Consider the following 22,297-nt stretch of genomic DNA (forward strand, 5'->3'; position numbering starts at 1 on the left):
TTTGTAAATATTTAAGGACTGTTCTAAGCTTTTTAAAAAAATTTTTATTTTTTTTACAACAGGTAAAAAAACATACAACAGAGTGCTTTTATAAGATACAATTAATAATACAAATATAAACTCTTCTAAACAATCACTGGTATTATTCTACTATTAACTATAACACAGTGGCATTAACAGTTTGTCCCATTGTTTTATACTCATTCTGCTTATTAATTTTCAACTGACTAGTCACAGACTGAACTTGAGACCCAGCTGGAAAAATCACAATTTGATAATGAATACTGTAGATTTGCAAGAGCTCAGAAAGATTTTTTGGAACATAATTTCCTAAGTATGAAAGTTAATATGATAAGTAAATAATAAGTTAATATGTTATTTAAATTTCAGTTAAGGGAAAATTGTTTTACATGCTTGGTGATACCATGGAGAACACAGAGAGTCACTTTTTTAAGTTTGGAAGTTTAAAACTACAAAGGGAATAATTTAAATAGAAAAGTCCACACTCTTCCATATTAGTTTTAAAATTTAAAACTTATTGGAACTAATTCTATTAAGAATTCTTTTTGTTTAATAGCAGCTGTCTAGCTGCAAAACTGTATATTCTTCCACTATAAAAAATTACAGAAAATTTTGATTGTGAGTTGGCCTTAAAGCACCAGTGGTTTCTAAAAATTTCTTTGAAAAGTTAATTTCCCATGTATATTACCCTATTGATCACACTGGTTTAATACTCCTTAGTTAAAATGTACCTCCCCACCCTTATTTTATTCAAACATTGTTTATCTGATAACCTGGCTGCAGGTGAGTACCATTCTGCTGGAGGAAAATAACATTCCAAAAAATCTGATACCAATAAAAAACCCAGATCACCCATGATTATTTGCTTCTTAAATATAACTCTTATACTTAAACTGATTTGATTTGTTTTAAAAATAAAAACAATACATACCAGCAGCTTAAACCAAAAATCAATTTTTTAAAAAAAAAAAGTGGAAGGAACTCAATGATGGTTCCAAATAAAATTCATGAAAAACATGAAATCATTTTACTCATAACAGAAATTTCAAAATAAATGTGAGGGATTGTCCTAAGAGTCTTACACACTGGCTTCCATCTCCTGAACTGTTTTCTGTGAAAATGCTTGAAGCAGAATCACAAGGATGGTTGTATTAAAATGGGCACTGGAACCCACCAGGACAGAAGCATAAAGATAGTCCAGAAAAAAAATCCAGGGAGGGGGTGGGGTGGGGGTGGGAAGTTCTTTCTTTTAAGATATCAATATAAGCTACAACATTTTACAAATACAATGTTTTAACTCTTTACATGTAGGAAGCCAACCTGCTCCTTTTTGATCTTCTTCTTTGGCACAACCTCAGTGGATTTCTCTGATTCAGAACGAGTTCTAATTGATCTTCTCTGTTGCTTCTTTTCTACTGAGCCTAAGAGATAATTTAAACAAACAAATGCTTATTTAAGGAGGCCTTGACATTTATATAATTAATATTTGACCAAATTCCTTGCTTTTCTTACTCATTGCTTTTGAAGCACATAAAAAATTTTTATAGATCTAATTGTAAAGGCTGATTATCTGAAACTGGAATTCACAAAGGATCCTAAATTACACAAATAAAGGGAGATTGGATTTGTAAAAATTATAGTCACGTTAAAACAGCAGAGACAGTTTAGTTTTGAAGGCAGGTAAACACTTTTAGGTTAAAAAAAAATTGAAGAAATGGATGAGAATGACTGGCTGACATTAGGAATTATTGGTTCAAAATTCAATTAGTTCTACAGATTTTGCATTTTAACAAATGAATTAATACTATATGTAAAATGTTTCACAATGCTTGGTGTATAGTTAGTGCTTTTTACTATTGTAAAACTGAACAAATGAATGAATTTTAATTAATTTTGATTAACAAATAAATCATTTAAAAATGAATTAAATTAATTCTATATGTAAAATGCTTAACAATGCTTGGTGCATAGTTAGCACTTACGGAACTTTTTACTATTGTTATGATTATTTTAATAAACAAAGGAAAATAAGTAGGAAAGGCACAAAAATGTGACCCAAAACCTAATAATTAAGCTGACTATTAAATACTTATTATTGTTTAGAATTAGTCATGGGAAACTAGTTACAGCACATTATCAAACTTTTTCATATTAAATGGCAAAACAAGAAACTACTCAGATTTTTAAACGGCAAAACTAGTAAACAGAAGGAAACCCACATGTACCACATTTTTGGAAAGGATAAAACTTAGATTGAAGACCACAACTTGAAAGAACACTACGTCAGGAATGATTTCATCCTGTGACCCTGAGAAGGAGTGACAGCTCTGGTGCAGCTGTTCTCCATCTTTTCAGTGCTTGGACCAGCTAAATGGTCCTCCCTAAACAAAAATCACCTTTCACTTACCACAGGAGGAAGCTGCTAAAACCTCCTATAAATAAAACCAGACAGAAGATACTTCAACAAAGCTTTGCATATCACCATATTTTCTAGTTTCATTGCCTTTGGCTATGTATAAATGGCTTCCCTTAGCTTAGTTCAAAGCTAAAACAAAGACAAATCCTGCTACTCAGTTCTGGGGAAGGAGATGGGTAATTTGATAATAATATATTGTTTCTGAACTGTGGCTCATCCATTTCTAGCAGAGAAGTCACAGAGAAAAAGGTTGGCTCCTTCCTTCACTGTCACTCTTCTCCTTACACTGATGAAAATGTTACTAAAGCAATAGATATCCTACCCTCACACATGAATCTGAGCATTCAGAGATCAATACTTTGTATAATCATCAAGGTTCAAGTACCTACCAGGAAAGAAGAAAATAAAAATGGAGCTGCTTTAAAACAAACCAAACACTTTACTTGCTTTGAGGATATAATAATTATTCCATCAAGTTCGTATGAGAGTTGATCTACCATCACTGAAGATAAGGCAACATGACTTCTTAAAATTATTCTGAAAGCTACCCAAAAAACATAAAATTCTACTACATTTAACACCTCAAAAATTATGTTCAAGTTCCAGGAAAGAACAGGTGAACATCTCTGGATTTGGAAAACTCCTAGAAATTAAATGCAAATATAATTCTTCAAACCAGAAACATGTGGCAGTGCCACACCTTTTACGTATCCCCTAATTTTACTAAGAAAAGGCTCAAGAATTCTCCCTAAGTAGTTAACACCAACTGAGATGATGATGCAATTGGTTTCTGAAAAGAGAACAAGGCTCTTTCCTAACTTTTCTTCTCCTGAAGTTATTTCTACAAGAAGCAAAATGATCATTTTAAAAGACATCGACCACAGCTGGTAACCAAACTTAAACCAAGGTCAAAGCTTTAGAGTACCCATCCCTAAGTTAAGGTTCCAATTTTAATTTGCAACCTTAATTATATTTGCCTGCCTAAGGAAGGAACTAGGCTTTTTCCAAATATAAGGAATTATAACCTTCCACTTACCAAAAAAAAAAAAAAGGAAAAGAAAATTCACAGCAGAACTTAAATCCTTAAATCTTACAATTAAAAGACTATATGAAAATAAAGCTTTCAGTAGCTGAGGGGAAGGAAAAAAAAAACACAAGCTCCATTAAAATAACGGTACAATATTTGAATTAATATCAGTTTAATATTCTATTTGAAGAATTGGCTTTCTTCTTGATTAGGAGAAAGCAGATGTTTAAATAAAGATTCTTTTAATATAGGTATCCTCCCACTTAAATTCAGACAAATTACTAATAGTTTAGTGTAAAGAGAGAGAACAAAACTGATATACCTAAATATGGAAAGCTCAGGCCAAAAAATTCTTTTAAAATTCAAAGATGAAAACAGACATTTTCAATTATGGCTAATTAATGCAAAATCTCCTAAGTCCATTTATTCATTCCTTCAACATTATAATTTCAGTGTTTATACCAAGTTGACACATGAACTTAACCATCACATACAATATTTTGAAATGATACAAGTTGCAAATTTGGACTTTGCTACTCCTTCCTTTCTTTAATTTGGCTTCCCTTCCCAATGTAGTTTTGGATAAAGGTATACTGTTTAACACACTCCACTCAATACACACTTCACCTCTCCTGCCACCTTTCCCCCTGTTGGGTCCTACCTCCCTGAGTTACTATTGACTGAAGATTAATACTTTAGGTCTTAGGACTTTAATCCTTCTAGAAAATTATTTGGTATCTCTTCTTATACTCCAAAAACTTTTTTTAAAAGACCAAAAAATGAACCTCTTTTCTCCTAAACTAGGATTCCAATGACCAAGCTAGTTGATATCTAACTCTTTTTGATGGTTATATGAAGCAGCATTACAGAAATAACATTGGTGTAATACTGTTAAATAAACCAAACCCACCACTCAGCTAAAACTGTAATCCTTAGTATGTCAGTCTCTTAATAAAAATTACTTTGTTGAATTGTTTTTAATTTTTTGATAAAGTAAAAAAAAAAAAAAGCTACTGCATTAAAAAAATTAGCTTCACTGTAGTTATTTTAGGTTGTTTGGTTTTTCTTATTCCTTGGTTTGGATAAGGTTTATTAATTTTCTGGGGGTATGGTAGGAACATGTTGGAAGCAAAGTAGTTATTTTACGTTATTTGTTTTTCTTATTCCTTGGTTTGGATACGGTTTATTAATTTTCTGGGAGTATGGCAGGAACATGTTGGAAGCAAAGTAGTTTTTTTAGGTTATTTGTTTTTTTTAACCCTTTGCTTTGTTTTGTTTGAAGTGTGTTTTTTCTTGTTGTTGGTCTGTCTGTTTTAACTTTTCGATAAATAAAGTTAAAAAAAAATTACTTTGAACATTCCAAAGGCACAGCTTTGCTAAATACAGGCATTTCTCCTTTAAGAATACCAAAGCTTGATTTTCAATTCATGGTATCTGTTAATCAGAGAAAAGATTACAATGGTAGAGTTAGGTCCTAGCACACCCAGCTACTAACATCTAGCACACTTAGAACAACAAAAAAGAGCACCGGCATCTGCCACAGTTTCCAAGAGAGATAAGTGAGTATAGAATAAGAATATGTTAATAGTGCTGGAAAAGTAAAGCTGTTATTCTAATGCAAAGAGATAATAAAATGGTGTATTTGCATAGATATTTAACTATAGAACCATCCTGTTATTGAAATCCCTGTAGAAAAAAGATAGCTATTACTATGAATGAAGTTCTCTAGCTCCTAAACCATTATTTTCTACTGAAATAACTGCTTTTATAATGTGATTTTTAAACATAACTTGATTTTTAAAAACAGCTTTACTGAGATATATTTCACATACTATACAATTAACCCACTTTAAGTGTACAATTCAGAGGCTTTTAGAATATTCACAGAATTGTGTATCCATCACCACAATTTTATAACATTTTCATTATCCCCAAAAGAAAACCTGCACTTCTTATCTGTCACCCCCAATTCTGCCATCCACTATCATGGTCATACCCTAATCACTGTCATTAACACTAACGACACCCTTCCAAACTCTATTTTTATCATCCCATAATACAATTTGGTTTAAGATAACTAAAAGTTTCTTAGGAACATAGCCATAATGTGAACACAGAACTATGACTCTCATAATGGCTCTATATATTCCTCATTCATACCAACCTGTAGGACCAGATGTTGCTTCAGAAGATGATACATTCAGAGTTGCCTTTTCACTTCTCTGGTTTGGTGTAGAAATCACAAGCCTATCTTGTCCCCTAACACTTATTTCCGTTTTGTTACCAATTCCCTTTAAAACAAGAAAAAGTAAAAAATAGGTGATTACCAGTCACATGGCACCACTGACTTATAAAGATGGCTTAAAATGATAATTTGCTTGACTTTCACATGGTCCTTGAACGAAGTTAAATTTATCTTATCCAGTAACAGAACAATTTTGTTAGGTCATCAGGTAATAGTCTAAAGTGTTATACGAGATCATGGGGGGAAAAACAATTTGTCTAGGTCCTGGTGATGAGTATCACTAAAAAGGAATCTTTCTGTCAAAAACAAAATGTTTTCTGGTTCTAAATAGTCCCTCCCTTTACCCATATCATAGTAAGATGATTCTACACGTTTTCATTTGATAAAGCACTCCATTCCATATACAAATGTCAGCACATCCTGAGAGACACGGATATCCTTAGTTACAGAAATACGCCATTCATGGTGACCAAAATGTTTACCTGGTAAGCAATGTGGAGCACAAAGAAGGTAGGTACAATTACAGTTCTGTCACATTGTAGGTATTTTGACTCAGTGATACAAAAGCAAAGGAGTAATTTATAAATATATATTAAACCTTCAGTTTTAGAAGATGCAGCATAATCTCAGATTTCCTTTAAATAGCACTCTTTGCGGGGTGGGTGGGGAGTGGTGATTTGTAAGTTTGATTTGTACATCGAGAAGCAAATAAAACTAGCTCCAAGAATGCTGGCCTAAATGCATTCAAAAAAGATGCAAAGCATCATTTGCTACTCAAAGCTATCAGGAAAGCCAAGTAGTGACTGTAACTTAAGTTTTTCCAGGTAAGTAAGCCTACATCTATGGCAGGAAAATATATTACTAATGAGGCACACCTATATTTAATTACTTCAATGTACATATGACTCTACTAGGGTAAAAAAGCACAAAACTTGTTTTTGTGTTTACAAACACAAATAAGTACATATCTACGTGGAACCACTAAATCTAATTCACAAGCCCAAAACTACGGCAGGGTTTGCGAGGGTGGTGAAAAAATAAAGGGAATAAATATTACCAGTACTATGAATGGAGGCCCAGGGCTGGATGATGGACATCTTCAGTCTGAAGCAGCTGTTTTTACCACACTACCCAAGCTATCACCATAGTTAATTGCTACAGAACAAACATAGTTCTGGTATTTCTCTAAGATGCAGACAGGTACCCCAACTCAACGTAAGCCCAACAAGATAGCTGACCCAACCAAACAGGTCAGCAAGTACGATTATGACAGTGGTTTTATAATAATGGTTAATTCAGATAACTGACAAAATTATGATTTTACAAGAAGCACCATATGCAACTAAGAAAAACTAATTATACAAACTAGAAGCAGGCAGAGTGCCCAGTTTTTTCCATGACTTTAGGGAGCTAAACTCAATTTTGGCTGCACAGCTCAAGATTAATCTAGTACAGATGGGGATATTGCAAAAGAGAAAAAAAACAACAATAAAAGAAGAAAAAACCATAGCCCTTTTGCCTATGTCTTTTTTACTCCATCTTCAACAGAATAAACTGACTGTACATTTCAAATGTAGTGGATACCAGGGGTATGTAAATTATGCCCTTGTGCGTTTTTTTTAATGCCAAGGTTTACTATTTATTAAATAATCCCTTCCACCCAAGAAAAGAAATAAAGAGGGTACCTTCGTTGAATAAACAAATTGATCAATAAATTTCCCATCTCCGGTGGCATTCTGAAGAGCAAACACTTGCTCAATTTTCACAACTGGAGACATGTTGCATTTCTGTAAATCCAGGCCCCCTTTGTGCATAGTAATGGAGGCTGGTAAGGACTTCCTCGCAGCTGCCGTTTTCCAGGCAACTTTAACAGGAGGCTGCTCTTCCTCTTCCACACTTGTGTTTCGCCTCTGGCTGTGTCTCCGAATCTCAGTGTTTGATGGCGAGGAGGCCACCTCCCCTGAATTGGTCTGCTCTGGCTGAGTGTTCAGCACAGATCTTGGTCTTCGGGGTTTTTTAACTTCGGCTTTGGAGGCAATATTCTTTTTTGCTTGAGATAAAGCCTCCTCAGGCTGTTTATCAATATAGATAAAAGTATACTGTTCAATCCTTTCTTCCCGGGTCATTTTCAGTGCTTTCTCTGCATGGGCAATACCAATATCCCATTGAGCACGCTCTCTCTGAGGTCGGGGTTTCCGAATCTTTAAAAAAAGATACAGGCATTATTGGAGACACTTTAATAGGTACATTTAAACAAATATGTATTCCCTGTGTGATCCCGCTATCTTTTCAGGTATACATAAATATTTTCATGGTTTTCAGTCAAATAAATGAAATGCCCCATCTCCATACCTCTGATAATAAGCATTACTATCAGATGACATGAAGGTCTCCTCCCATTTATATACCCTTCCTTTGTTGACCACTCTGCGGGGCAAGTTCCCCAAAGAGAGAGGGAGTCTTCCTTCTTTACACATCAGATTCATAAAAAAGCTAACAATAATGAGGGCAAAGGGAAGAAAGATGAGAATACAGAAATGATTACTGTCAGTGGCCAATAAAGCACTAACATTAGAAACGACATCTCAAAACTCTCATTTCTCTCCCATATCTAGGGAGATAGGGCAAGTCAGGGGTGTTAGAGAGACCACAACCAAGCCAAAAGGCAGAAAGCCAGCATTTGAAGCTGTGCTGCTAGTTTGTATCATAATGCAAAAGAGGACTGAATAAAATGAAAGGAGAGAGTCCCTAGGAGCAAATGAAAGCTGACAACAGGAGAGCAGGCATGTATGAGAGAACAAATAAACCTGAATCAGTTTCCACAGGCCCCTATGTTCAGGGTTGAGCAGAAGACTACGAATTGGCAGGAGAGAGAAGAAAACTTTGAGTTGAATTATCTGGGGGTTTCTGCTGAGACGGCTTAATATACACTGGACACTAATGTACAAATCTATAAAATCTATAAGTCAGATAAAATGAATCAAAATCTCCTGTGATAAAATTTAATTTTTGAAGTGTAAAAATATGACAAACTTCTGAATCACAAGAGACCCATACTAACATTAGATGAGATTAAAAATCTTAATGACTGACATATAAGAGACGTTTGTTAAAATATTTGTTGAATGAAGTAGAATGTTTTGTAACAACAATAAAAACAAAACACCACAAAACCTCAACCAGACAGATAATCAAGACTGCATGTCAAAACTCTAAAATATTCACTATCACGTCACATTTTTCATTTCATACTGGTTCCATCCCTTTTGTGACCTTGGTTGGACCAGTCATGTAAGCTTTTTGGGCCTCAGTTTCTTTATCTGCAGGAATAGGAAAAATAGTATCTACCTCATAGATCATTATGAAGATATTAAATGAGTTTATTAAATGCTTATCCTGGCTCACAGAAGACGCTCATTATTTATTTCAGTAACTTTACTTTTATAAAACAATTTTGCTAAATAAGACTCAAGAGGAATTATGGAAAGATGCTGAAATAGGAAGAGTGATTTAAAAAATCCCCAGCAAATTCCTATTTCACTTGCAGAATGATGCACATTAACTCAATTCACAATAGAATCCAACATGTATTAAGCAGGTCAAGTTTTTAATAGTACCATAATGTTGTTTATGTGACATAAAATTATTGATGCACTTACAATAAATTATTAAAACTGATCTTAAAGGAGTTAAAATAACAAATCACTCTAACAATTATCTAGTTTCAGGTATGAAAAATTCTTAAGTACTTTAAAACCCATATTAGATTGATAATATTAACATGCTGTCAGTTACCTTTTGTTTCTCAGAGTGATTGCTGGCTTGTTTGGTTGCCTCAGCCAGTAATTCTTCATACTGTTTATGACCTTTATATTCCCGTACCCGTTTTTCATGAACCCATGCCCTCTCTGGCTGATTACTAAAAAACTGGACATGGTACTCCCGGGCACCTGTAAATAAAAATTTTTATTAATCATTTCAGAATTGGCATCCACATATGCTTTGTCAAAAAAGCAAAAATTTGAATTTTGGAAAATTTGTATCTGCCACAATGAGTTTGCCAGCTTCTCAATTTTCAAAGGCTCTTCTAATGAAATAAGTCGTGACATTACAAATGTAATTTAAAAAAATATCTATAAGAGAATGAGCCAACATGAGTCAGTGAACCAATATTTTCTAAGTGACCAATGAAGGTTATAAAATCACACAATATAAAAGATCCATTCAGAATGCAAGACAGACCCAATGGATTTTAATGTAACAAAGTACATTATGCTATGATTTCAGATTTCACATTGTAACTAACCTGTAAGAACCTACAACTTGTTGAGTTTTGGCATAATAAGCAAAGAAAAATACCTGCAATTTTCTGAAAAGGCTATTGATCCACTCTTTCTTTTTCCAACTACACATCTGTTTAAGGATAGAGTATCTTCATATACTTCAACCAAAACAATGAATCAAAACAGAATGAATGTAGAAGCAGACATGAGAATCCAGCTATCTTCATTTAAGTCAGATATTAAAGATATGTGCAAAATGTAAAATAATACTATCCTTTTCAGTAATTTTTTTTGTTTGAGAAAATATTCAATTAACTAATGTTAACATATAATGTTTACTTTAAAATGAATTAGCACATATTTTTGAATTTTCCCAGATTTAATGTCTAAATTACAATAAACAGTAATTAACATAACCCACATAAACAAAAGCTTTTTGGAGTCCTCAAATTTTAAAAGTAAAAGGGGCCCTAGGATCCTCAAATGAGTAAAATCATTTAAGAACTGCTGCTCTAGAGCAGTGTTCCTCTAAAAGCATGGTTTGTAGAACAAGCCAGTCTGCAACGAAGTAAGTACAGAAGTTGAGAAGAAGTCTTCAGAAACTATGACAGCACTCTGACATTGTTATGACATCCAGGTGCAGGACCTTTTTTTTTCAGGGGTGTAGGGAACTTTCATTTTTCTAATAATTAAATTTTATTGTAATTTACAAAAGTATTGGTCCATGGTGGATAGGAAATATAAAAAAACAACAACAACAACAAAGCTGGTCCTTTATAGCGCAGTTGGGAAAGCACTGCTCTAGAGGAAAAAAAAAATCAATTCAGGAGAGAAATGTAGGAACTGATCTTTTCAGGGAATCCAGAATAATTCATGTAGAGGGATAAAGGCAACAAGCAGATCCTGACCCTAGAAAAATGTGGGTATAGGCCTAAATTGACCTAACTTAGTTACGGACTCTTTCGTATCTTGGATTTAACAATTTTTAATTTTATTAGATATTAATGGGAGATTATTTGGGGAACTATTTTGAAACCACATTTAAATTTCATATGTAAATAGTCTATGAGAAGAGACAAACATACACACACACACACACACACACACATAACATACACAACATGGCTTTCAACAGAAAAACGTTGAGGAAAGTTTTTATATAAGAAAAAGAATGCAAAGGTTAATACCACCTAGTTTAAACATTAAACAAATCTTGCTAGGGTTAAAAGCAGCAAGAGGTATCACGTGATACCATTTAAAACTCTCAGTAAAAATCTTTATTTACATTATCTATTGATTACAATAGGCACAGAGAAAAAGAATTACCTCCAAACTCTTAACAGTAGTTATGTATCTGGAGGATGAGAATATGGGCACCTTTCACCTTCTACCATATATATTTTTGTAAAGTTTGACATTTCCCCAATGACCATGTAATATGTTTATATTAGAGAAAGCATTTAGTGTTTAAATTTTTAAGCTTGATATGAGTCCTAAATGGTGAAATGCAACTTAAAAGAGAAATGTGATCCAGAACATCTTTCAACATACTCTTACAAAGAATTAAGTCTTTAAGTGTGAAAACCATTAAATACATTTTCAAATGCTAAGAATCAGACTAATAACAATATTAATAACTATGGAAACCAATGATTACTACATATAATCAAGACATTTTAAAAAGTAGCTCAGAAAATAAGCAACGCAAAATGTTTCATAGGTATCATGTGTATCATAATCAACACAGTTAAGCTTTCTACAGTGTTTTTTAGTTTTCAGAAAACTGTCAGAAATTACTTCACTTAAAACTGTACTGCATATCCATACAATGGAATATTACTTAGCAATAAAAAGTTATGATATATTGACTGATACATGCCACTACATGGACGAACCTCAAAAACATTATACTAAGTGAAAGAAATCAGACATAAAAAGCCACACATTGCATGATTCCATTTATAGTAAACATCCAGAATGGGCAAATCCAAAGAAACAGAAAGTAGATTAGTGATTGCCTAGGGCTAGAGTGTGGGGAATGGGAGATGACTGCTAATGGATACAGGATCTCTCTTTGGGGGTAATGAAACTGTTCTAAAATTAGATTGTGGTGATGACTGCAGGATGCTAGTGCTAAAGTAAAAGGAGACTGTTTAGGGGTTCCACACTAAGTTGATTAATAAAACTAAATTTAAATACTGCATATGACACACAATGAGGCATAAACTGTGCTTTCATTTGTATCCCATAAAAAAACTGAAATTAGCAACTTTTCAGAAAGTGATTAAATGTGAAACTTGTTATATAACTGCAAAAGGATGCATTTTTAAGGGGAAAGAATTGAAGAGCCACAGCAATCACATGATATAATTTCCTAGAGCGTTTTGGAGGCCCAGAAATAAATATGAACTGTTTTATCTAAAAAGGCTTAATCCTCTTCAGAAATCCTTGTCCCTTTTTTCCCCCACTCACAAATCCATAGATTATTAGAGCTAGAAGGTACTTCAGGGACTACTAGTCCTAAATTCTTATTATATATATGAAGAGATTAGAACTGCCTCTCCCCAATCTCTGCAAATTATGACTGGGTAAATTCAACTATTTTCCCTTTAATACAAACTAGAGTTTAAGAGCTGAGGTTATTGGATAAGATTTCTTTAAGACTCTACTTACTTATCTGAAAACTAAAGACAGTAACAATTCCTACTTCATAGTGTTGCTGCCATAAGCACTATATAAGAAAATACATGAGAGTTGTTTAATACAGTACCTTGTACAAAAGTAAACATTCAACAATGTTGGCTTTTTTACTTCTGCCCCATTGATGTTTCCAGCTCCCCCCCAAAACTTAATCAGCACGTTATAATGACAAGGTGAAACATGGTCAAGCTAGACTGCTTTCTATACCCAGGTGGATTCCTGGATGCATAGCAAAGAAATATAGATATGGCGGATCCTGTCACAAATCTGACTTGCCAGACTTAAGTAGACACTTTTTCTCCTCATAACAGTGGACAAGGACCAAGACAGAAAGCTTCAGGCAAGAGAAAAAGAAACAGATACAAAGACGTCATGGACAAAAAGGAAGGACAATCCACCCTCAACACACGACAAGAGTGAGTTCCTAAGCAAATGTCCAGAAACAAGTTTCAAGTTCAGATCTTCCTTTGACTAATAAGCAAGTCCACTCTAAATGCCAGAATCTCAGGAATCCAATCTACTTCATGTTTTGGTCAAACTCAGGAAAAAGAGTAGAGATAAAGTTAGAACACATCTTTTTTTAAGAATTTTTTATTAACATCCCTAAGGAAAAGTCTACGCTATAAAGCTAGAGTCTAGCTATACTTGTGTGTCATATCAAATTTATAAGGTTGTCCCCAGTAAATTTACAAACTCAAAAATGAAGTGGAGGAGGGAAAAAGCATTTTGCAAAGTTTATAAAGATGAAAAGCACTTGTCTGGATAAAAAGTCACTTCCCACGGTTGCTGCAAAGGAGAGGCTAGGCCTCCCTGTATTTGTGCCTAAGAGTCTCCTCCTGAATGCCTCTTTGTTGCTCAGATGTGGCCCTCTCTCTCTGGCTAAGCCAACTTGAAAGGTGAAATCACTGCCCTCCCCCCTACGTGGGATCAGACACCCAGGGAAGTGAATCTCCCTGGCAACGTGGAATATGACTCCCGGGGAGGAATGTAGACCCGGCATCGTGGGATGGAGAACATCTTCTTGACCAAAAGGGGGATGTGAAAGGAAATGAAATAAGCTTCAGTGGCAGAGAGATTCCAAAACGAGCCGAGAGATCACTCTGGTGGGCACTCTTACGCACACTTTAGACAACCTTTTTTAGGTTCTAAAGAATTGGGGTAGCTGGTGGTGGATACCTGAAACTATTAAACTACAACCCAGAACCCATGAATCTCGAAGACAGTTGTATAAAAATGTAGCTTATGAGGGGTGACAGTGGGATTGGGAATGCCATAAGGACCAAACTCCACTTTGTCTAGTTTATGGATGGATGTGTAGAAAAGTAGGGGAAGCAAACAAACAGACAAAGGTACCTAGTGTTCTTTTTTACTTCAATTGCTCTTTTTCACTCTAATTATTATTCTTGTTATTTTTGTGTGTGTGCTAATGAAGGTGTCAGGGATTGATTTAGGTGATGAATGTACAACTATGTAATGGTGCTGTGGACGGTCGAGGGTACAATTTGTTTTGTATGACTGCGTGGTATGTGAATATATCTCAATAAAATGATGATTAAAAAAAAAAAAAAAAGTCACTTCCCACAGGAGTCAATGATGAAATAAAAATGTTCAAAGAAAGCTTGGCCCAAATGCCTATTTAGCTCATTTCATACAACTTATCATTAAACCATCTACTTTCATTTGGATAAATGAAAGGTCAGTAAGTTTAAGGTCTTAAAAAAATAAAAAGCAGTGTGAAAGAAATTATAAACAAATACAGGGTGTTATTAATCAGTTGTAGAGGCTCTCTCCAGTTAAGATGACTATAATAATTTCACTGGTTATTGAAAATGGATCAAGTTGTGCATATTTTTGTGTCAGAGTATATATTATATGTGTGTTCTTATATTCATACACAACATTTAAATTCACTTTTATTTCCAACCTTTTACTTAATATTTAATTATGGCGTTTTCTTACCTCTTGTGTTAATTTTGGTATGAACCTCAAGCTGGGGATCACTTGAAACCATACAAGGCCACCAAGGATAGGTGCCCACCTTAGACCAAACAAGATCGCCAACCTGGAACTTAACACCTGTGGACAGTTCTGTTGTTGGAATGGAAGATAATACTGGCTGAACCTACAGGAAAAGGTCATAAAGCTTCATCAACAAAGAAATTTTTTAAAAAGGAAACCATGCACAAATACAGTAAACATGCTAACAATGTAAAAATTAATCTTCAATTATAATTTCTTTGGTAACTGCTATCCATGTCTAGCAAAAGGGAAGAGAGGAGGAGAAAAATTAATAGCCCCCACCCCAAATATGAAAAATAGGATCAAGGTTTCTGTTGCCATATTGTTGATAAGGCATCTTGAGAAGTCACATGATTAATAAAAAAAGGGTGATAGTTTTGAAAAGGAAGATACTTCCCTGAGACTATCTACCTCCTAAACCAGCTCCAAGATTTATTTCAATAAAACTTCTCAAATGAAGTATGGAACTGTAATTATACAATGGGTTGCCAGTTAATCACTCTGCTTACACCTTTTTAGACCGTATTTGGTTAGATAATATTCAATAAAGCAACTCACTGGGGTTTCCTCTTTTGGTACTGGATCTTCTCTTGGTTTTTCTGAAACAATGTCAACCCTCTCATTTGGTCTCTAGGTAAAAAGGTATAAGTAAATAGAATAAAACGGCAGCAAACCAAGAATAACAACATGTGCAAAAAGAATCAAAGAAAACTAAGTGGTAAACAGAATAAAGGGCATTTATTAACTAAACAATGTAAGGAGTAAGAATAAATTTATGTAGTTATTCATTTTCCATTCTACACCATAGCTTTACCTCCCACTTTCTCATTCTAATACTTTTTTTTTTTTTTAATTCTCATTCTAATACTTTTAAAACCTAATTTCTAAATTTTTTTACCTATCAGAGTACAGGAATATGGACACCCTGAGACTGCTATTAAGATATACCATGGGAGGCGGGGCAAGATGGCAGACTGGTGAGCTGTATGTTTTAGTTACTCCTCCAGGAAAGTAGGTAGAAAGCCAGGAACTGCGTGGACTGGACACCACAGAGCAATCTGACTTTGGGCATACTTCATACAACACTCATGAAAACGTGGAACTGCTGAGATCAGCGAAATCTGTAAGTTTTTGCGGCCAGGGGACCCGCGCCCCTCCCTGCCAGGCTCAGTCCCGGGGGAGGAGGGGCTGTCAGCTCCGGGAAGGAGAAGGGAGAACTGCAGTGGCTGCTCTTATCGGAAACTCATTCTACTGTTCCAGACTCCAATCATAGATAGACTGAGAACAGACACCAGAGAATCTGAGAGCAGCCAGCCCAGCAGAGAGGAGACAGGCATAGAAAAAAAACAACACGAAAAACTCCAAAATAAAAGCTGAGGATTTTTGGAGTTCTGGTGAACAGAGAAAGGGGAAGGGCCCTGAGGCGCATATGCAAATCCCGAAGAAAAGCTGATCTCTCTGCCCTGTGGACCTTTCCTTAATGGCCCTGGTTGCTTTGTCTCTTAGCATTTCAATAACCCATTAGATCTCTGAGGAGGGCCTGTTTTTTTTTTTTTTTTTTTTTTAATCCTTTTTTCTTTTTCTAAAACAATTACTCTAAGAAGCCCAATACAGAAAGCTTCAAAGACTTACTATTTGGGCAGGTCAAGTCAAGAGCAGAACTAGGAGAGCTCTGAGACAAAACGCAATAATCCAGTGGCTGAGAAAATTCACTAAACACCACAACTTCCCAAGAAAAGGGGGGTGTCCGCCCACAGCCATCATCCTGGTGGACAGGAAACACTCCTGCCCATCGCCAGCCCCATAGCCCAGAACTGCCCCAGACAACCCAGTGTGACGGAAGTGCTTCAAATAACAGGCACACACCACAAAACTGGGCGTGGACATTAGCCTTCCCTGCAACCTCAGCTGATTGTCCCAGAGTTGGGAAGGTAGAGCAGTGTGAATTAACAAAGCCCCATTCAGCCATCATTTCAGCAGACTGGGAGCCTCCCTACACAGCCCAGCAGCCCAGAACTGCCCTGGGGGGACGGCACTCACCTGTGACATAGCACAGTCATCCCTCAACAGAGGACCCGGGGTGCACGGCCTGGAAGAGGGGCCCACTTGCAAGTCTCAGGAGCCATACGCCAATACCAAGGACTTGTGGGTCAGTGGCAGAGACAAACTGTGGCAGGACTGAACTGAAGGATTAGACTATTGCAGCAGCTTTAAAACTCTAGGATCACCAGGGAGATTTGATTGTTAGAGCCACCCCCCCCCTCCCCGACTGCCCAGAAACACGCCCCATATACAGGGCAGGCAACACCAACTACACACGCAAGCTTGGTACACCAATTGGACCCCACAAGACTCACTCCCCCACTCACCAAAAAGGCTAAGCAGGGGAGAACTGGCTTGTGGAGAACAAGTGGCTCGTGGACGCCACCTGCTGGTTAGTTAGAGAAAGTGTACTCCACGAAGCTGTAGATCTGATAAATTAGAGATAAGGACTTCAATTGGTCTACAAATCCTAAAAGAACCCTATCAAGTTCAGCAAATGCCACGAGGCCAAAAACAACAGAAAATTATAAAGCATATGAAAAAACCAGACGATATGGATAACCCAAGCCCAAGCACCCAAATCAAAAGACCAGAAGAGACACAGCACCTAGAGCAGCTACTCAAAGAACTAAAGATGAACAATGAGACCATAGTACGGGAGATAAAGGAAATCAAGAAGACCCTAGAAGAGCATAAAGAAGACATTGCAAGACTAAATAAAAAAATGGATGATCTTATGGAAATTAAAGAAACTGTTGACCAAATTAAAAAGATTCTGGACACTCATAGTACAAGACTAGAGGAAGTTGAACAACGAATCAGTGACCTCGAAGATGACAGAATGGAAAATGAAAGCATAAAAGAAAGAATGGGGAAAAAAATTGAAAAAATCGAAATGGACCTCAGGGATATGATAGATAATATGAAACGTCCAAATATAAGACTCATTGGTGTCCCAGAAGGGGAAGAAAAGGGTAAAGGTCTAGGAAGAGTATTCAAAGAAATTGTTGGGGAAAACTTCCCAAATCTTCTAAACAACATAAATACACAAATCATAAACGCTCAGCGAACTCCAAATAGAATAAATCCAAATAAACCCACTTCGAGACATATACTGAACACACTATCAAACACAGAAGAGAAGGAGCAAGTTCTGAAAGCAGCAAGAGAAAAGCAATTCACCACATACAAAGGAAACAGCATAAGACTAAGTAGTGACTACTCAGCAGCCACCATGGAGGCAAGAAGGCAGTGGCACGATATATTTAAAATTCTGAGTGAGAAAAATTTCCAGCCAAGAATACTTTATCCAGCAAAGCTCTCCTTCAAATTTGAGGGAGAGCTTAAATTTTTCACAGACAAACACATGCTGAGAGAATTTGCTAACAAGAGACCTGCCCTACTGGAGATACTCAAGGGAGCCCTACAGACAGAGAAACAAAGAAAGGACAGAGAGACTTGGAGAAAGGTTCAGTACTAAAGAGATTCGGTATGGGTACAATAAAGGATATTAATAGACAGAGGGGAAAAATATGACAAACATAAACCAAAGGATAAGATGGCCGATTCAAGAAATGCCTTCACGGTTATAACGTTGAATGTAAATGGATTAAACTCCCCAATTAAAAGATATAGATTCGCAGAATGGGTCAAAAAACATGAACCATCAATATGTTGCATACAAGAGACTCATCTTAGACACAGGGACACAAAGAAACTGAAAGTGAAAGGATGGAAAAAAATATTTCCTGCAAGCTACAGCCAAAAGAAAGCAGGTGTAGCAATATTAATCTCAGATAAAATAGACTTCAAATGCAGGGATGTTTTGAGAGACAAAGAAGGCCACTACATACTAATAAAAGGGGCAATTCAGCAAGAAGAAATAACAATCGTAAATGTCTACGCACCCAATCAAGGTGCCACAAAATACATGAGAGAAACACTGGCAAAACTAAAGGAAGCAATTGATGTTTCCACAATAATTGTGGGAGACTTCAACACATCACTCTCTCCTACAGATAGATCAACCAGACAGAAGACCAATAAGGAAATTGAAAACCTAAACAATCTGATAAATGAATTAGATTTAACAGACATATACAGGACATTACATCCCAAATCACCAGGATACACATACTTTTCTAGTGCTCACGGAACTTTCTCCAGAATAGATCATATGCTGGGACATAAAACAAGCCTCAATAAATTTAAAAAGATTGAAATTATCCGAAGCACATTCTCTGACCACAATGGAATACAATTAGAAGTCAATAACTATCAGAGACTTAGAAAATTCACAAATACCTGGAGGTTAAACAACACACTCCTAAACAATCAGTGGGTTAAAGAAGAAATAGCAAGAGAAATTGCTAAATATATAGAGACGAATGAAAATGAGAACACAACATACCAAAACCTATGGGATGCAGCAAAAGCAGTGCTAAGGGGGAAATTTATAGCACTAAACGCATATATTAAAAAGGAAGAAAGAGCCAAAATCAAAGAACTAATGGATCAACTGAAGAAGCTAGAAAATGAACAGCAAACCAATCCTAAACCAAGTACAAGAAAAGAAATAACAAGGATTAAAGCAGAAATAAATGACACAGAGAACAAAAAAACAATAGAGAGGATAAATATCACCAAAAGTTGGTTCTTTGAGAAGATCAACAAGATTGACAAGCCCCTAGCTAGACTGACAAAATCAAAAAGAGAGAAGACCCATATAAACAAAATAATGAATGAAAAAGGTGACATAACTGCAGATCCTGAAGAAATTAAAAAAATTATAAGAGGATACTATGAACAACTGTATGGCAACAAACTGGATAATGTAGAGGAAATGAACAATTTCCTGGAAACATATGAACAACCTAGACTGACCAGAGAAGAAATAGAAGACCTCAACCAACCCATCACAAGCAAAGAGATCCAATCAGTCATCAAAAATCTTCCCACAAATAAATGCCCAGGGCCAGATGGCTTCACAGGGGAATTCTACCAAACTTTCCAGAAAGAACTGACACCAATCTTACTCAAACTCTTTCAAAACATTGAAGAAAATGGAACACTACCTAACTCATTTGATGAAGCTAACATCAATCTAATACCAAAACCAGGCAAAGATGCTACAAAAAAGGAAAACTACCGGCCAATCTCCCTAATGAATATAGATGCAAAAATCCTCAACAAAATACTTGCAAATCGAATCCAAAGACACATTAAAAAAATCATACACCATGACCAAGTGGGGTTCATTCCAGGCATGCAAGGATGGTTCAACATAAGAAAAACAATCAATGTATTACAACACATTAAAAACTCGAAAGGGAAAAATCAATTGATCATCTCAATAGATGCTGAAAAAGCATTTGACAAAATCCAACATCCCTTTTTGATAAAAACACTTCAAAAGGTAGGAATTGAGGGAAACTTCCTCAACATGATAAAGAGCATATATGAAAAACCCACAGCCAGCATAGTACTCAATGGTGAGAGACTGAAAGCCTTCCCTCTAAGATCAGGAACAAGACAAGGATGCCCGCTGTCACCACTGTTATTCAACATTGTGCTGGAAGTGCTAGCCAGGGCAATCCGGCAAGACAAAGAAATAAAAGGCATCCAAATTGGAAAAGAAGAAGTAAAACTGTCATTGTTTGCAGATGATATGATCTTATATCTAGAAAACCCTGAGAAATCGACGATACAGCTACTAGAGCTAATAAACAAATTCAGCAAAGTAGCGGGATACAAGGTTAAAGCACATAAGTCCGTAATGTTTCTATATGCTAGAAATGAACAAACTGAAGAGACACTCAGGAAAAAGATACCATTTTCAATAGCAACTAAAAAAATCAAGTACCTAGGAATAAAGTTAACCAAAGATGTAAAAGACCTATACAAAGAAAACTACATAACTCTACTAAAAGAAATAGAAGGGGACCTTAAAAGATGGAAAAATATTCCATGTTCATGGATAGGAAGACTAAATGTCATTAAGATGTCAATTCTACCCAAACTCATCTACAGATTCAATGCAATCCCAATCAAAATTCCAACAACCTACTTTGCAGACTTGGAAAAGCTAGTTGTTAAATTTATTTGGAAAGGGAAGATGCCTCGAATTGCTAAAGACACTCTAAAAAAGAAAAACGAAGTGGGAGGACTTACACTCCCTGACTTTGAAGCTTATTATAAAGCCACAGTTGCCAAAATAGCATGGTACTGGCACAAAGATAGACATATAGATCAATGGAATTGAATTGAGAATTCGGAGATAGACCCTCAGATCTATGGCCGACTGATCTTTGATAAGGCCCCCAAAGTCACTGAACTGAGTTATAATGGTCTTTTCAACAAATGGGGCTGGGAGAGTTGGATATCCATATCCAAAAGAATGAAAGAGGACCCCTACCTCACCCCCTACACAAAAATTAACTCAAAATGGACCAAAGATCTCAATATAAAAGAAAGTACCATAAAACTCCTAGAAGATAATGTAGGAAAACATCTTCAAGACCTTGTATTAGGAGGCCACTTCCTAGACTTTACACCCAAAGCACAAGCAACAAAAGAGAAAATAGATAAATGGGAACTCCTCAAGCTTAGAAGTTTCTGCACCTCAAAGGAATTTCTCAAAAAGGTAAAGAGGCAGCCAACTCAATGGGAAAAAATTTTTGGAAACCATGTATCTGACAAAAGACTGATATCTTGCATATACAAAGAAATCCTACAACTCAATGACAATAGTACAGACAGCCCAATTATAAAATGGGCAAAAGATATGAAAAGACAGTTCTCTGAAGAGGAAATACAAATGGCCAAGAAACACATGAAAAAATGTTCAGCTTCACTAGCTATTCGAGAGATGCAAATTAAGACCACAATGAGATACCATCTAACAGCGGTTAGAATGGCTGCCATTAAACAAACAGGAAACTACAAATGCTGGAGGGGATGTGGAGAAATTGGAACTCTTATTCATTGTTGGTGGGACTGTATAATGGTTCAGCCACTCTGGAAGTCAGTCTGGCAGTTCCTTAGAAAACTAGATATAAAGCTACCATTCGATCCAGCGATTGCACTTCTCGGTATATACCCGGAAGATCGGAAAGCAGTGACACGAACAGATATCTGCAGGCCCATGTTCATAGCAGCATTATTCACAATTGCCAAGAGATGGAAACAACCCAAATGTCCTTCAACAGATAGAGTGGATAAATAAAATGTGGTATATACACACGATGGAATACTACGCGGCAGTAAGAAGGAACGATCTCGTGAAACATATGACAACATGGATGAACCTTGAAGACATAATGCTGAGCGAAATAAGCCAGGCACAAAAAGAGAAATATTATATGCTACCACTAATGTGAACTTTGAAAAATGTAAAACAAATGGTTTATAATGTAGAATGTAGGGGAACTAGCAGTAGAGAGCAGTTAAGGAAGGGGGAACAATAATCCAAGAAGAACAGATAAGCTACTTAACGTTCTGGGGATGCCCCGAAATGACTATGGTCTGTTAATTTCTGATGGATG

General features: G+C 35.9%; 1 protein-coding gene across 6 annotated transcripts in view; it reads right to left on the minus strand.

Annotated features, from left to right (window-relative positions):
* Nucleotides 1-22,297, minus strand: part of NSD3 (nuclear receptor binding SET domain protein 3) — a 140,996-nt gene that overhangs the window by 56,879 nt on the left and 61,820 nt on the right. For all 6 annotated transcript variants that reach the window (XM_037831388.1, XM_037831387.1, XM_037831383.1 and 3 more), the window contains 6 exons: nt 15,270-15,341; nt 14,652-14,814; nt 9,505-9,659; nt 7,395-7,910; nt 5,629-5,755; nt 1,342-1,442 (listed from right to left, as the gene is read on the minus strand). In XM_037831388.1, the coding sequence (XP_037687316.1) occupies nt 1,342-1,442; nt 5,629-5,755; nt 7,395-7,910; nt 9,505-9,659; nt 14,652-14,814; nt 15,270-15,341 (1,134 nt within the window). The remainder of the gene's footprint in view (nt 1-1,341; nt 1,443-5,628; nt 5,756-7,394; nt 7,911-9,504; nt 9,660-14,651; nt 14,815-15,269; nt 15,342-22,297) is intronic.

The sequence above is a fragment of the Choloepus didactylus genome, chromosome 3 (genome assembly GCF_015220235.1).
Source record: "Choloepus didactylus isolate mChoDid1 chromosome 3, mChoDid1.pri, whole genome shotgun sequence".
NCBI lineage: Eukaryota > Metazoa > Chordata > Mammalia > Pilosa > Megalonychidae > Choloepus > Choloepus didactylus.